The sequence below is a fragment of the Liolophura sinensis genome, chromosome 6 (genome assembly GCF_032854445.1).
Source record: "Liolophura sinensis isolate JHLJ2023 chromosome 6, CUHK_Ljap_v2, whole genome shotgun sequence".
NCBI classification, from domain to species: Eukaryota; Metazoa; Mollusca; class Polyplacophora; order Chitonida; family Chitonidae; genus Liolophura; species Liolophura sinensis.
Window position 1 is genome coordinate 82,162,501 of NC_088300.1, and position 14,666 is coordinate 82,177,166.

Here is a 14,666-nt window from a genome sequence, read left to right on the forward strand (position 1 = left end):
GTGCCCCTTGTTTACCGATTCAGAAGGGTGGGTCAAGGGTCAAGTATAACAGAGGAGTTGACCCACTGAGAGCTGAGCTAACTAAGGCCATGTCCACTAGTCTCTTTATTGGGCTTAAGATCACTCAGCTGTTACCATACCAGCCTGTTGGCACAGATTTAGATCCCCACCTACTCACTTACACATGCCACAGAACTCCTTTAATTAGGCCTAACACCTCAAAACAATGGCAATTTCCCTTACAAATGCTCTTTACATGGGGGAAAGATTGGCTAGTCTAGCCAGGACTAGCATCATTCTATGCACTGAACACGATGGCAGGAGACAACATGAACATGTCATTCCATGTCACAAGCTTCATATCCAGCCTGTGAGATTAACAACTGTGAGATTAACAGCTTCAGGAGGGCTGCCTATACTTGTCTAGGTAACGGTCAGGTAAATTACCCAGTTGTGGGCTCAACGTTCATGATAGTAGCACAGATCATGGACCTTCTTATACATGTACATATTCCCAATAATAAAAATATATTTTTTTATTTGGTCAACATTTTCCAAGCAGCCATCATTCACTTAGCATGATCAGTATGAATGTGAGTGAGTGAGTGCTTGGGGTTTAACGTCGTGCTCAACAATTTTTCAGTCATATGACGACGACGACAGTATGAATGTAACAATGGGTCCAGCCACAACGGGAGTGGTGATACAATACGTATCATGGCACAATAGCTCTCTACATACACAGCTTCATCTAAACATTCATGTACCAAAAGGGCATACAAGTTAAAGGGGTGTCCAATTTACTTGGCAAGTTACCTGGGGCTAATTCCACACAGCCATTTCTGACTTGAGTCAAAAATTCAAATACCATCATAAAGCTTATTTGTCGACTTCAGAAATTAAAATTTTGTCCACCTCATCAGTATTAGCTAAAGACAAATGTGTCCAAATGTCCACTTTCAGAACCAAAAACTATGCATTATAAAGAGGTTTTCAATTTTGACTGTCTGAAATGGCTTTATGGAATTGACCCCAGATACAGGCAGGTGGGAACAACAAAAAAAACTCTTTCAGTTTATTTATTTATTTATTTGATTGGTGTTATACGCCATACTCAAGAATATTTCACTTATATGACGGCGGCCAGCATTATGGTGGGTGGAAACCGGGCAAAGCCCAGGGGAAACCCACGACCATCCGCAGGTTGCTGCCAGACCTACCCACTTACGGTCGGAGAGGAAGCCAGCATGAGCTGGACTTGAACTCGCAGCGACCGCATTGGTGAGATGCTCCTGGGTCATTATGCTGCGCTAGCGTGCTAACAGACTGAGACACGGAGGCCCCCAACTCTTTCAGAGAATACTGCATATGTTCAAGTCATGTGATCATAACATATAAATCCCAACAAAACAATGAAGAAACCTCACAAAAGGAAGCTAATATTTAACACACTGTCTACTTCGTTAAGCACACTGACACCTCATGTCAGTGGGTGAAACTACTTCTGTCAATTTCTTCACAATTTTTCATGCCTCTATAATGACCCATAAAGAAACGTAGAACAATTGTCACTGTCATACACAGATATTATCCTCTAATTATACAGTGCCAAGATCTTGCCATTAAATGAACAAGAAAGATCAAAATTATTATACTGTCATTCAGTTATGACTGTTTATCGTATGCTTAAGGATTGCAGAGTAGTGACTTCAAATGTTATGGAGTGAAGTCATGGTCGTGGTAAAAGACACTGTGACGAGTTAGTGCACAGCTTTACCACGGAGGTCTATAATATGAAAATCCCAAACTATATTTGGCAATCCATGTACTATGGTAAGCAACTGTAACCCTGTGAATACTGTACCTGACCAAAATTTTGAGCTTTGAGGTAAAAGACTTCCTGGGTCTGTGTACTATGGGTGTCTACTGCAACCCTATGACTGGCCAAAAGCTTTAAAGGATATATGACAAGCAACTCTAAAACAACATTTATGTTTCTATGCCAAATGAAGAAAATTATGCCCTGGAATTTTTGTTTAAAAATTTTCATTTTGGGCGTATTTTTATACCTGTTGATTACTGCCCTGTATTATGCATATTTTCCATCAAAGGTTGGATTTTTTCGGAAATAACGTCATCGTTGAACTCAGCGAACACCCCCGAAGTGCCATGGACTCGGTGAACCGTGTTGCTAGTGTGGACAAGGTGACATGTACACAGATACTGCGTGGCTTCTTTGAGCCCGGTTAGCGCCTCTCTGCCCATGGGACGTATAATTTTAAACAAACAACTTTATTTTCTCCGCAAATTTTAATAACATGGAGGTCAACACCCTCGATTTGGAAGAGCTTAGCCCTTCGTGATTTTGTCCCGGCAAAGACAGCTGCCTGCGCAAAAGACAGCTAGCTTTCTGATTTTACTCTTTGGGCCGTATACTCCAGATATTAGGGTGGTGCCACATAAAATGCAAGGACACGTTTATTGTGCTACTTGTATACTTAAATTTCAAGCTTAGGTCTGTCGGGAAATGTTTGACATCTTTGTCTGACGCAATGGTCTTTGTTTACATGGAAGTTAAACAATACAATGACTGCATGGTGTGTCCTAGAGCTTCGAAGAAATGGAGCTGTCAGAACACTATTTCAGCCACAGACATGGTGTGTCCTAGAGCTTCGAAGAAATGGAGCTGTCAGAACACTATTTCAGCCACAGACACGGTGTGTCCTACAGCTTCGAAGAAATGGAGCTGTCAGAACACTATTTCCGCCACAGACACGTGTGTCCTAGAGCTTTGAGGAAATGGAGCTGTCAGAACACTATTTCAGCCACAGACACGGTGTGTCCTAGAGCTTTGAGGAAATGGAGCTGTCAGAACACTATTTCAGCCACAGACATGGTGTGTCCTAGAGCTTCGAGGAAATGGAGCTGTCAGAACACTATTTCGGCCACAGACACGGTGTGTCATAGAGCTTCGAAGAAATGGAGCTGTCAGAACACTATTTCAGCTACAGACACGGTGTGTCCTAGAACTTCGAAGAAATGGAGCTGTCAGAACACTATTTCAGCCACAGACACTGTGTGTCCTAGAGCTTCGAAGAAATGGAGCTGTCAGAACACTATTTCAGTCACAGACAACTTCAAGCTAAGAACTACTCTATCAGGAAAAAAGACCCCGAATCTTGCACACGCATCTCATTAAACCTGTACGATCACTACTGTAATTCTTCAATCTTTTCGCACGTCAACAAAGTTTTGTACCGTCATCCAACCAAAGATTGCTAAACCGACAGTTCCTGAGCATCACGAGTTTGTTTGTAAACTGTAAGGCCTATTTACACTTCACCTAGTTCACTTAACTAAACAGCTGCCTTGTGTCAGGACTCGAAATGTTTATAAAATTTTACCGGCCTGTCTTTATTGAATTATAACTGTACATGTTGTTTTTCATTCTTTGTACATAAGTACATTCAAAATATAATTCTGAAGTATGTTTGTGAGTCAAATATGGCTTTTTTACTATAATGAACCTTGCATTTTATTGCATTAGTCTCTCTCTTTATGAAATGACAAGTTTGCATGTGACAGACACTGGATCCTAAGTGATACATTTAACATTGCAGACTAAAAAGATATCCGCAGAGTTGAAAGTATATTTGAGAAATATATTAGGGCAGCATTTTGTAAAGCAGTAGCAGAACTGGCAGTAGTCACCCCAATGGCCTTTTTCAGCCCTTACTCTGTCTATTTTATGACGAAAACTAAAAAAAATATTGTGAAGACGAATGGTCACTATACAAGCATTCTCCATGACTGCAGGTGGTGGTACATTTGCCTTTGTCTACACTATCTAAAAAACGGATTCATCATGGAGAGTAACAAACACTATGGAGAATTCAGTACTTTCCTCTTGTGTCATTGTGTGTGAGTATCCGAAGTTGGACATAATCAGCCTACTGGGTATGTCTGAGTTACTGTCATGTTAGGTACATGCAAAATATTAACTTTTCCAATCAGAAGGTTTAGTCACAGTTTATCAAAGTAGAGTGCATGTTTTATGATTTAATAAAATGATTTGCTGAGACGTGGTTCACTTATCACCAGCAAAGTTTATATTTGCCTGTCACTGGCAAAAATCCGGTCATCGACATGTAGCCCCGCATACGTGTATGAAAAAATGTGAAAATTGAGCAGAGTTGTTGATTTTTAATGTGGAAACATAGTACCATCATCTGGAAGGTAACAATTTCAAAGGAGTAACTGCGCCGAAATAATGAACAGAATTATTTTAGAGACGTCAGTTTGTAAATTCGACTTAAAATTGGTAACAAGGCTGCCAAAGAGTTCACCTGCATTAGACACATGAATGCAAAACTTCAGCTCAATATATAAAAAGCTGAAATTGTGAATTTGGTAACCTACAGTAATTACATGTAATATGCTCACAGAGCATCAAGGATGGAACATCCCCCTTGCATCATTGTGTTTTATATGCATGTAAATCTTCAGGTCAATACATACAATACTTTTTAAGACACCAACCCTAAAATTTTGTTTAGCAGTGATTGTAATACACAATACACTGTCAGGAATTCAGTCATTTACAGTACTTAATATGTACACACTGAATCAACGATGGATTATCCCCCTCATGATATTGTGTTCTACATGTGTACAAACCCTGAGCTCAATACTAGCAGTATTTTTAAGATACCACCCCTAACATTTGGTTTAACTTTGCTTTCTCTATTATTGGATGCACACGCTCAGGTATGACAATTCCAATATGTGATTGCATAATTCTAGAATTCCATGACTTTCCATGATCTACATGTAGGTCCGATAATACTAAATTTCTTTCCATAATTCTTTCTGTCTTTCCATAACCAGACTGAGCAAATATTTTCCCTGAGATTCCAGAAATTCTGTGATGTGTGTGAGCCCTGAACGTACAAAGATTTCGTTGAAATTTAAAAGCAAAACTATTGGGTTTTCCAAATTCAGACATCTATGAATCCCTGGTATATAACCAAAATATCAACAGATATATATGTAGCTTGATATCCATGTGTGCGTGCAAGCCAAAACAACTCACAATTTGTTACGCTAAGCCAGACAATGCAAATGCAAGAAAAGAGACTCCTGACTTACCTGTAGTAACGAGACTGGAGATAGGTGGAGCAAATTGCCTTAGACACATGACTGGCTGATCCAAAATCAATGACCTTGACCCTGTATGGAAAGCGCACCGGGTCGACCAACATGATGTTTTCTGGTTTGAGGTCTGCATGGATCAGACCCAGGTTCTTAAGCTTCAGTAGAGCCGTCAGCACTTGCTGTGTTATGGGACGGATGAACTTCAGTGGTAACGGCTGAAACTTATTCTGTTTGAGAAAGTCATAGAGGTTCTGCTCCAGCATTTCAAACACCAGACAAGTGTGGTTTTTATGCTGAAAGCATTCATGGGCTCGAACAAAGTTGAATTCGTCTGCATTTTCTTGCATTAGGCGCGAGAGAATGCTGACTTCAATCTGACCTTGTCGAGCATAGGAAGGGTGGTTCTTGAGGATCTTGATCGCCACTATTTCATTGGTCCCTTTCTTCCAGCACTTGACAACCTGACCAAAGGTTCCACGGCCAAGAAATTCCAGCACCTCATAGGCATTGGTCATGGAGTAGAGAACTTCATGCTGCACCAGCTGGTAGTCACCCTCGTTGTTTGAGGAGGCCTTGGTAGAGGTTGTGGCCGTAGCATTGTTGTTGTTGTTGGTGGTGGTGGTTGCGGTGGTATTGGTAGTACTGTCATCCTCCCTTGATACTGGCTGGGCCTCTGTAAGCTGCATGTGGGACTCGTCGTCGTTTTTACGTTTTAATCCACATCGCTGATATGTGTTGTAGAGTTTAATGGTGGAGGCTCGTATATAGTTTTGAGGCATCCCTTGGATATTTGCGTATTCGTTTCCTTGTGGCACTGCTCCATAAGGAAGCTGGGCTAGCTCCAGGTGTAGTGGAGGGCTGGGGTACAGGTTAGCCCCCACAACTACATGCTGACTTGGACAAGCCCCCTCTACCTTTATCTTCTTGAAATTACTGAATGCACTGATTTTAGCGCTGTAATGAGGGGGCTCTTCTTGCATCAGTAGTTCATGTCAACCTGCAGAGAAACCCAAAAAACAATTAGAGCTGTAGCAGTGATGTAAAGCTGTGTCAGCCTAACCCAGGATAGGAGGAAATATACTTATATGTGCATACACAGACCTGGACTCAACAACAATGGCAGCTGAGTGCACCACACACAGCTAGGGGCTGAACTGTTACATGAAATGACAGAATAATTTCCTTAACAGCAGGAAGAGAAGGCCAGGACATGTATACATGTACATATCTGTATATGGAACCCTGCATTAGCATTAAGTGTGTCGTCAAGCTGAATGTCAATGGAGCTGGAGCTTGGCGATAGCCTGATCTCCAGTTCACTTACTAAGCTGTTGGTTTTAACTCCTCGCTGCTTTCCATGCAACATTGTTAGGACTCTGATAAAAGTTTGTGTGCAGGTTAATTTTGTGACTCAGATCAAGTTTGAAAACTAGCCGGAGTGTCTTCTAGTCATGAGCAAGTTTTGCCGAAAAGATAATGGCAATGTATCTGTTGCATTTAGAAACATTTAAAAATCACGGTTAATTCTCTATTTCAACATGCGACGTATCCTCATGATATGCATTGTCTTAAACTGGATTTCTTACTCATCACATCCGATCTGTTGGATTTCTTACCCATCACATCTGATCGGTTGGATTTCTTACCCATCACATCTGATCTGTTGGATTTCTTACCCATCACATCGGATCTGTTGGATTTTATTCATTTATTAGATTGGTGCTTTGTATCATACTCAAGAATATTTTACTTTTACAATGGTGGCCAGCATTATGGTAGGAGGAAACCGAGCATAGCCTGTGGGAAATGCACAATCATCTCCATGTTGCTGAGAGACTATGATTATGTTCAACTTGTCACAAGCAAATTTTACCTGTTGGTGACAAGTGGACGTATGACCATTTTGCACCCTGCTTGTACATCTGGTCGTGTCAAACAGCTGCACTCCAAAAATGCTCATTTTATCTCAATAAATATACCCTATGATGTTAAAATGCTTCATAAAGCTTAAATGCAAGAATGTATGACTGCACTGTAGTAACATCAAAATATCGAAGTGAAGGTTGCATCAAGCAGGACTAATACAGGTATCTGATTGAAACATAAAACCTTAATCTGGTGCTACACGTACATGTACATGAGTCAAAAGAATCGAAATTTTCAAAAAAAAAAAAAAAAAAAAACCAAAACAATTCATATATACATCATACATTTCCAAATTTAAAACAGAGCATACTGCATACCCCCAAAATTTGTGTGTACGTCTAAGTTCCTCAAAGCTAACGTACATGCGAGATTTAAAGCAGACAGTCCTGTCTGAATCAATAGTAAATCTCCACAGCCAATCATGTGCTCGATGTTCTCCACCATGTGTTAGTACAGTAAAAGCACCTGTGCCACACCCAAACCAAATAAGATGTAGCAAAAGTTTAAAAATGATCTTTTTGGTTACTATACTCAGGGCTGCTTCTATATTGCCCAAATTCATTCTAACATCACTTTCAAATGTCTGATTTCAATTCCCCACGAATTGTCAACATGCAGCGTTAAAGTAACATTGAGGGTGCAGTTCCTGACATACATGTACCTATGATTTTGTGAAGAGATGTGGTAATGCAATGGAATAAAAAATATCATGAGAACACCTAGCAAAATATGCACAGAAACACTTCAGATTTTTACTACATACTGCCAATAATTAAAGCTGAAAACAACAAATTCATGCCTTCTAATGTAGGTCCTACATTTGGATTTAGCCTATATCAACAACCGTTTCATCCTCTTTTGACCCAAGGACAACAATGAACGGGTCAAGAAATGTTTAGACAGGTAAAGGAAAATGTACCTCTCGCATTAGGCAGGTTACCATAGAAAAAAATAATACTGCAATCCCGACTATCAAAGCACAAGGAATGAAAAATACAGAATAAAACTGTTAGTGAGTAAGGTAATGAAATAAACCCCACATGGGTTGATGCAAAATAAATGTATGATCATTATTAAAATTCATTCCTCTTGCGGAAGAGCTGAAATAACTACTTATTCTAGAATGCTTTGGGGGAATTTATATGCAGACCTCCATGTACACCTACATGTACCTGCATACCAGGTAGTCCTATATAGCTACAAAGGAAAGAATCTCTGAACATGTCTGCCTATGTATACATGTATGCCTACATGTATGTCTTTTCTTCACCCCCTTTCACTATCAACATCACACTTTCCAGGTGTATTACTGGTGACCCAAAATGGTGAAGTGTTGAGTATCTGAAAAAAAAATGTGTCTTGACGAGGTACAAAATGAGATTGAACCGTATTGGGTTAGACAACAAACGCCAACACAAAGGTGTTAACGTCTATCATAACCCCAAAAATACATTAAATGTGCAAAAAAAAAAACTGGCATATTTCATACTACCGTTGTTCATTTTTACATTTTTATAAACTATAAAAGCAAATCTAACAAAGAAACTCAAATCCTTTTATTTGTAGAAATAAACAACATGGAATTATATTATTAAGGGAGGTAAATATACTGGCCGGTGTGTTGCGTGACACACTTGATGTTATTTGAAGGGTCATCTCTATTTAATGTAACTAACACCAGGGTAGATTTAAAAACTAACAATTTATTTGCAGAGACTGCATTATTTTGTGTTTTAATCTCTGACCCAGATTACAAGGATTAGCGACAACGTAGGAAACAAACGAGAATTATACCCACTCTTGATAATACCTCGACGTGCTTGAGTAATTTCGGCCATATTATAACATGGAAAATCAAACAGTTTTAAGAATTTTTTTTTAATCACGTGACAATCAATTTCTGTGAACCCATCTTTGAAGTAAATCCTCGAAAATTCCAGCGAATAATAAATACTTTACAATATATACCTCTGATCAGAATAAGCCGTGTCTTTTGTGTTTGTAGGCCTATATGTTTATATTTTATGTAACATTTGTCAGTTCCTTTATTTTAATATTTGTAACAACTGAACATGTATGGCTTATAACTGTTTCATTATATACATCTGAGCCGGTTAAGCCTCTGTATTTTGCACATATTTACCTTTGATATATCTCTTAGTTCCTTCATTTCCTTTAACATAACCACCAACAACTGAACATGCATCATCATGGTTTATAACTCTTTCATTATACAATTTTTACCTCTGATCAGGAAAAAATACTTGTGAAAGTATATGTACATACCAACAATAACATCAAGATCAGAAATGAACCTCAAATAAAATTAAACTTTCTCTCTCTCATACTAATATATACCAGTATATCATATATTTCAATTCACAAAATTACGGGTCACTAAAGCAGAATTAAACTCCATACCAGGTTATAGTCGGTGTGTAAAATATAAACAAACTCAATCTGGACCAGAAAAACACTCAATTTTGAGTTTCTGGTTGTAAAAATTTGGACATCTATGAATCCCTGACATTGTCAGAAACCTTGTACTGATTGTGAAAATGTCGGACAAAGTACAAGACATACACACTGCCAAGTGAAGCCACACTGACTTTCTGGAATTTCAAATTTTACCGAATGTTTGGAGATGCAAAACACAAAAGCAATGCAAAGACATAGAACGTGTTATGAATTCAGACAATAAATATATACATATGGAAATTCCATATAAAATGTTAAAAAACTGTCATATCCTTTCTGACATACTATGTATTGTACAGATAGTGCATAGCGTGGGGTTCAACATCAGGAATTGTCCGCTCAAGAGAAGTGACATCATTGAGGGCGAAACCCAAGTTGAATATAACTTGTCCAGAGTTAACCATTCCTGATGTCCCTCGCCACAGCATGCACCATATGTTGTAATTTCACCGAATAACCAGCACATTTTCGAGTTGTACTTTAAATTGCCAAATGTGTACATCGATAAGGGAGCTATGACCACTGTCCCGTTGTTCACTTTACTAGCTCTCAAATGGAGATAACTTCTGTGGAATACATACAAGTGATCATTTGATATTGCCTCGTGAATGTGGGATAATACTTTGTGAGCGTGACCCATCATTCCTTGGCGCGCATGATCGTTGTACATCATGTTTTGCGGAATATCATGTGACTGTCTCTCGACCAATGGAAACCAAGAATTACACTATGATTTATTTATTTATTTGATTGGTGTTTTATGCCGTACTCAAGAATATTGCTGACAAACCTTCCCTCATACGACCGGAGAGGAAGCCAGCATGAGCTGGACTTGAACTCACTGCGACTGCATTGGTGAGAGACTTCCGGGTCATTGCGCTGCACTAGTGCGCTAACCAACTGAGCCACGGAGGCCCTAATTACACTATGAGGTATAATAATTGTTGTTGTTGTTGAATGTGACATCTAACAGTGACAGTTTACATGCATGCAACTCCCTAGCGAGACTATCATTATGTCAGACGGAGTGCTGATATTTCGCACAAGATTTTCTCTCTTCAGGGGAGGGGGTTGAGTTTAAACACTTTAGGTTCACAATTCAAAAAAAAAAATTTTCTATTCTATGATATACTTCTAAATTTTGAAAGAAATTAATGTGAAGGGAAAAGTTAGAAGTCTATGAAGTGGTAATGAATCAAAATATTTTTCAGATATTTCTGCTTCACAGAAATAACATAGATAATCATTTAATAATCTTTTTTTTCTTGATACGTTTATATGGAAACATCATAATCTCTTTGGGATCAGGACTTGAATAAACAAAGGCACAAGAGGCAGAAAATTGTGGTTAAATTGTTGATTATTTAATGTGCTGTTTTGTCACTTTAATGATAACAATACATTCCATTCATTGGCAAAATACTGATCCAGTAGGACATGTAACTTGCGTAAAAATATACTGCTATTAGGCTTGCTGTCGAGTAACTTTGAAAAAAACCGAACCCTAGACATCGAACATGTAAGCTTACAGGGCTACATGTAACTTATTAATTGTAAGATGAACACACCACAAGAATCAACAAGACCAAAACCGCTTTAAACATGTCCAAGAATTCCAGCATTAATCCCTACGGTCGGCAAGCAAACACAGTTGGTGGGAACAATAACAATAGCGCTCGGCGTTTCTTAGTCTGCCGTAAAACCCATTCTTAAGTCGATAGATTTGAACAATGACTCAAATCTTCCCTCACCATTTCTTCGCCACATAACCATTCCTTCAATTTTCCAATACCTATACAGCCACGGCAAAATATCACTCCAAACTATGCCATGCACATATACATAAAAGGTAAAAGCTTGGGATCTGTGCCACCCGAGCTTTTTTCTTACCTGCTAGAAACTGTCGAGCAGATTGTCGATGTTTATATTTGGACTCCTGTGTGAGATCTCCGTGATCGCCTGGCAGAGTTTACCCTAAGTCTTCAATTTCTAACACTCTATTTACAATATGATCTCATCAGAATTGATTCCAGGTTTGAAAGACTTGAGTTCGTAAGATCCCCCGTGATTAAATACAGAAAAATATGTACAAAACACAACTAAAACCCCCGAAATACTGGCTCTAATCGAGCCATTCACTACAAGCGCAACATGTCTTCTTCGGGTACGGGGGATCGACTGGTGGTCGATGAGGGAGCTCCGTAAGGTACGTAGGTGGTTCACTTCCTAAATGGGCGAACAGTTCACCACGATTTTAATCTGAATACGGTTTGACTACAAACAAATAGAGCCATGATTCTTATAGTATCAAATTCCTGTCAAAAATGAACATATGAAGATTTACATACCCTCCACATGTTCAAAAATTCGAAGTCGACGTATTTACTCAGTCCTGTCGTTCCCCTTGAACTGCAAACACGTCATGGAACCCAGAGCAGCAGCCATCGGGAAATACCAACCAATGAAAAGGCTGGTATTCCACTTACCACAGCCAACCGGTGAGCAGTGATCGTACGTCACATGGTGAAACACATGGCGCATTACGAGAGCGTAACAACAGGCTAAATCTCATTGCCATTAACAATATGACCATTCGCGAGAATACGTGGGTGTTTAGTGAGTCGACAAACCTATATATTATCTCAAAGTAATACACAATTAAGGTAGAAGTAGTACGTGGACACGTGAAGGATTTCTATTCAAAGGTTACTGGCATAGGCCCCTGCACAGACCGACTTGTCTTTGTTTGGAACTGATTTAGTACTTATACAATGTAAAGAATCGTTTATCCCAACAAGGACTGTAACATAGGCATATGTCCTCTTAATGTTCGAAGCATAAATTAGATAGGCCTACAAGCTCTAAAAGAATTAAGTTTGTGAATTCTAGTTTTCTGAGACAACTGTTGCCTGTTACCTCTGGTGAGTCTTCATATAATGTTTGTTCTTGTACCGGTACCTGTAACTTGATCATACCCAACTTAAATTATATTCTCTTACCACCAATAAAAAGAGTATGTTTTTGTATGTTTATACCTACTCATTTGTATTTGAGAATGTTTCATATATTCTTGAGTATGGCGTAAAACACCAATCAAATAAACAGATAAATAATATACCTACTCATATAAACTTTGGACATTTCCCCTCATAACGCTGTTCTTGTACAGGTTGTGGTTTGGTTATATGCACTCTCCTTGTACCTGTAACCCGGTCATACCCACTCTCCTTGTACCTGTAACTCGGGTCATACCCACTCTACTTGTACCTGTAACATGGTCATACCCACCCGTTTTGTACCTGTAACTCGGTCATACCCACTCGTTTTGTACCTGTAACTCGGTCATACCCACTCTCCTTGTACCTGTAACATTGTCATACCCACTATCCTTGTACTTGTAACATGGTCATACCCACTCTCCTTGTAAATGCAACTCTGTCATACCCACCCGTTTTGTATCTGTAACGCGGTCATACCCACTCTCCTTGTACCAGCAACCTGGTCATACCCACTCTCCTTGCACCTGTAACATACATACCCGCTCTCCTTGTACTTGTAACTCGGTCATACCCACTCTACTTGTACCTGTAACATGGTCATACCCACTCTCCTTGTACCTGTAACATTGTCATACCCACTCTCCTTGTACCTTTAACATTGTCATACCCACTCTTCTTCTACATGTAACTCGGGTCACACCCACTCTCCTTCTACCTGTAACTCGGGTCATACCCACTCTCCTTGTACCTGTAACCTGGTCATACTCACTCTCCTTGTACCTGTAACATGGTCACACGCACTCTCCTTGTACCTGTAAATTGGTCACACGCACTCTCCTTGTACCTGTAACTCGGTTATACCCACTCTCCTTGTACCGGTAATTTGGTCATACCCACTCTCCTTGTACCTGTAACATGGTCATACCCACTCTCCTTGTACCTGTAACATGGTCATACCCACTCTCCTTGTACCTGTAACATGGTCATATCCACTCTGCTTGTACCTGTAACATGGTCATACCCACTCTCCTTGTACCTGTAACTCGGTCATATCCACTCCCCTTGTACCTGTAATTTGGTCATACCCACTCTCCTTGTACCTGTAACTTAATATATACTGTTACGGACTCTTTTGAACACAATAACTTTCAGGGATAGGGAGTTGTGACACCGGGTCTTGGCTCAGGGCGATTTGGCTTGGACGGGTCTGCAACTGCAAAGGCGTACGCCTGTCAGCGAGTTCCTACTAATTCAAGTTTATAAAATATCCAGGGTCTGACCGTTCATATGTAGGTTTCCTAACCCCAACAACCTAAATCCAACGGGAGATTCCAGACCTTATTCAGGTCTTCTAACCCGTGCAAGTTAGGTGTTCAGCCGTTGCGAATCTACAACAGACTGGAGATTATTTTGGTTTAAATACTGGTTTTAAGGTCACTTTCCTGGCGGATATCGTGGCCCATCAAATCAGTGTTTTATTATTTTTTTTTAACACATGAATATTTTGGATAGATAATGGCAGTGATTTATTTATTTATTTATTTGATTGGTGTTTTACGCCATACTCAAGATTATTTCACTTTTACGACGGCGGCCAGCATTATGGTGCGTGGAAACCGGGCACAGCCCGGGGGAAACCCACGACCATCCGCAGGTTGCTGGCAGACCTTCCCACGTACGGCCGGAGAGATAATGGCAGTGCGTTGGTATACTATTTACATATGTACATTAGTCAATTAGTGGCATTAAACCTTTTTGTGGTAGCTTGTGTATAGCTTATTGCATAGGTTCAAATGCTGCCATGGTTATTTAACAGAAAGGGGATAAATAGTAAGCTATTTACAGAGATTAACGTTATCTTTACATTAGAAATACATAGATCTATATTAAAGAATTACACTGAGTTGCCTAAACAGAAATTTAGACAGAGAGAAAACAACAGTAGTGCTTTTATTTATTGGTTAACAGTTTTGTTCTCTTTCTTCCTGGAGATTATCATCACAACAGGGTATTTATAGTTACATAGTCACGTGACCTATGAACGACAACACAACCATCTATTGTCATATAATAACAATTCAAATGGGAATAAGTGTTAACAGTGAAGTG

At 39.5% G+C, this 14,666-nt stretch overlaps 1 protein-coding gene across 5 annotated transcripts in view; it reads right to left on the reverse strand.

Annotated features, from left to right (window-relative positions):
• LOC135468015 (homeodomain-interacting protein kinase 2-like) overlaps positions 1-11,962 on the reverse strand; it is a 42,466-nt gene extending 30,504 nt beyond the window's left edge. For 4 of the 5 annotated variants that reach the window (XM_064746018.1, XM_064746016.1, XM_064746017.1 and 1 more), the window contains exons 1-2: positions 11,449-11,716; positions 5,149-6,151 (exon numbers count right to left, since the gene is read on the reverse strand). In XM_064746018.1, the coding sequence (XP_064602088.1) occupies positions 5,149-6,134 (986 nt within the window). In that variant the 5' untranslated portion in view covers positions 6,135-6,151; positions 11,449-11,716. Of the gene's footprint in view, positions 1-5,148; positions 6,152-11,448; positions 11,717-11,906 lie in introns of those variants that run through there. The other variant, XM_064746015.1, reaches the window with a different exon arrangement.
• Positions 11,963-14,666: the final 2,704 nt, after the last annotated feature.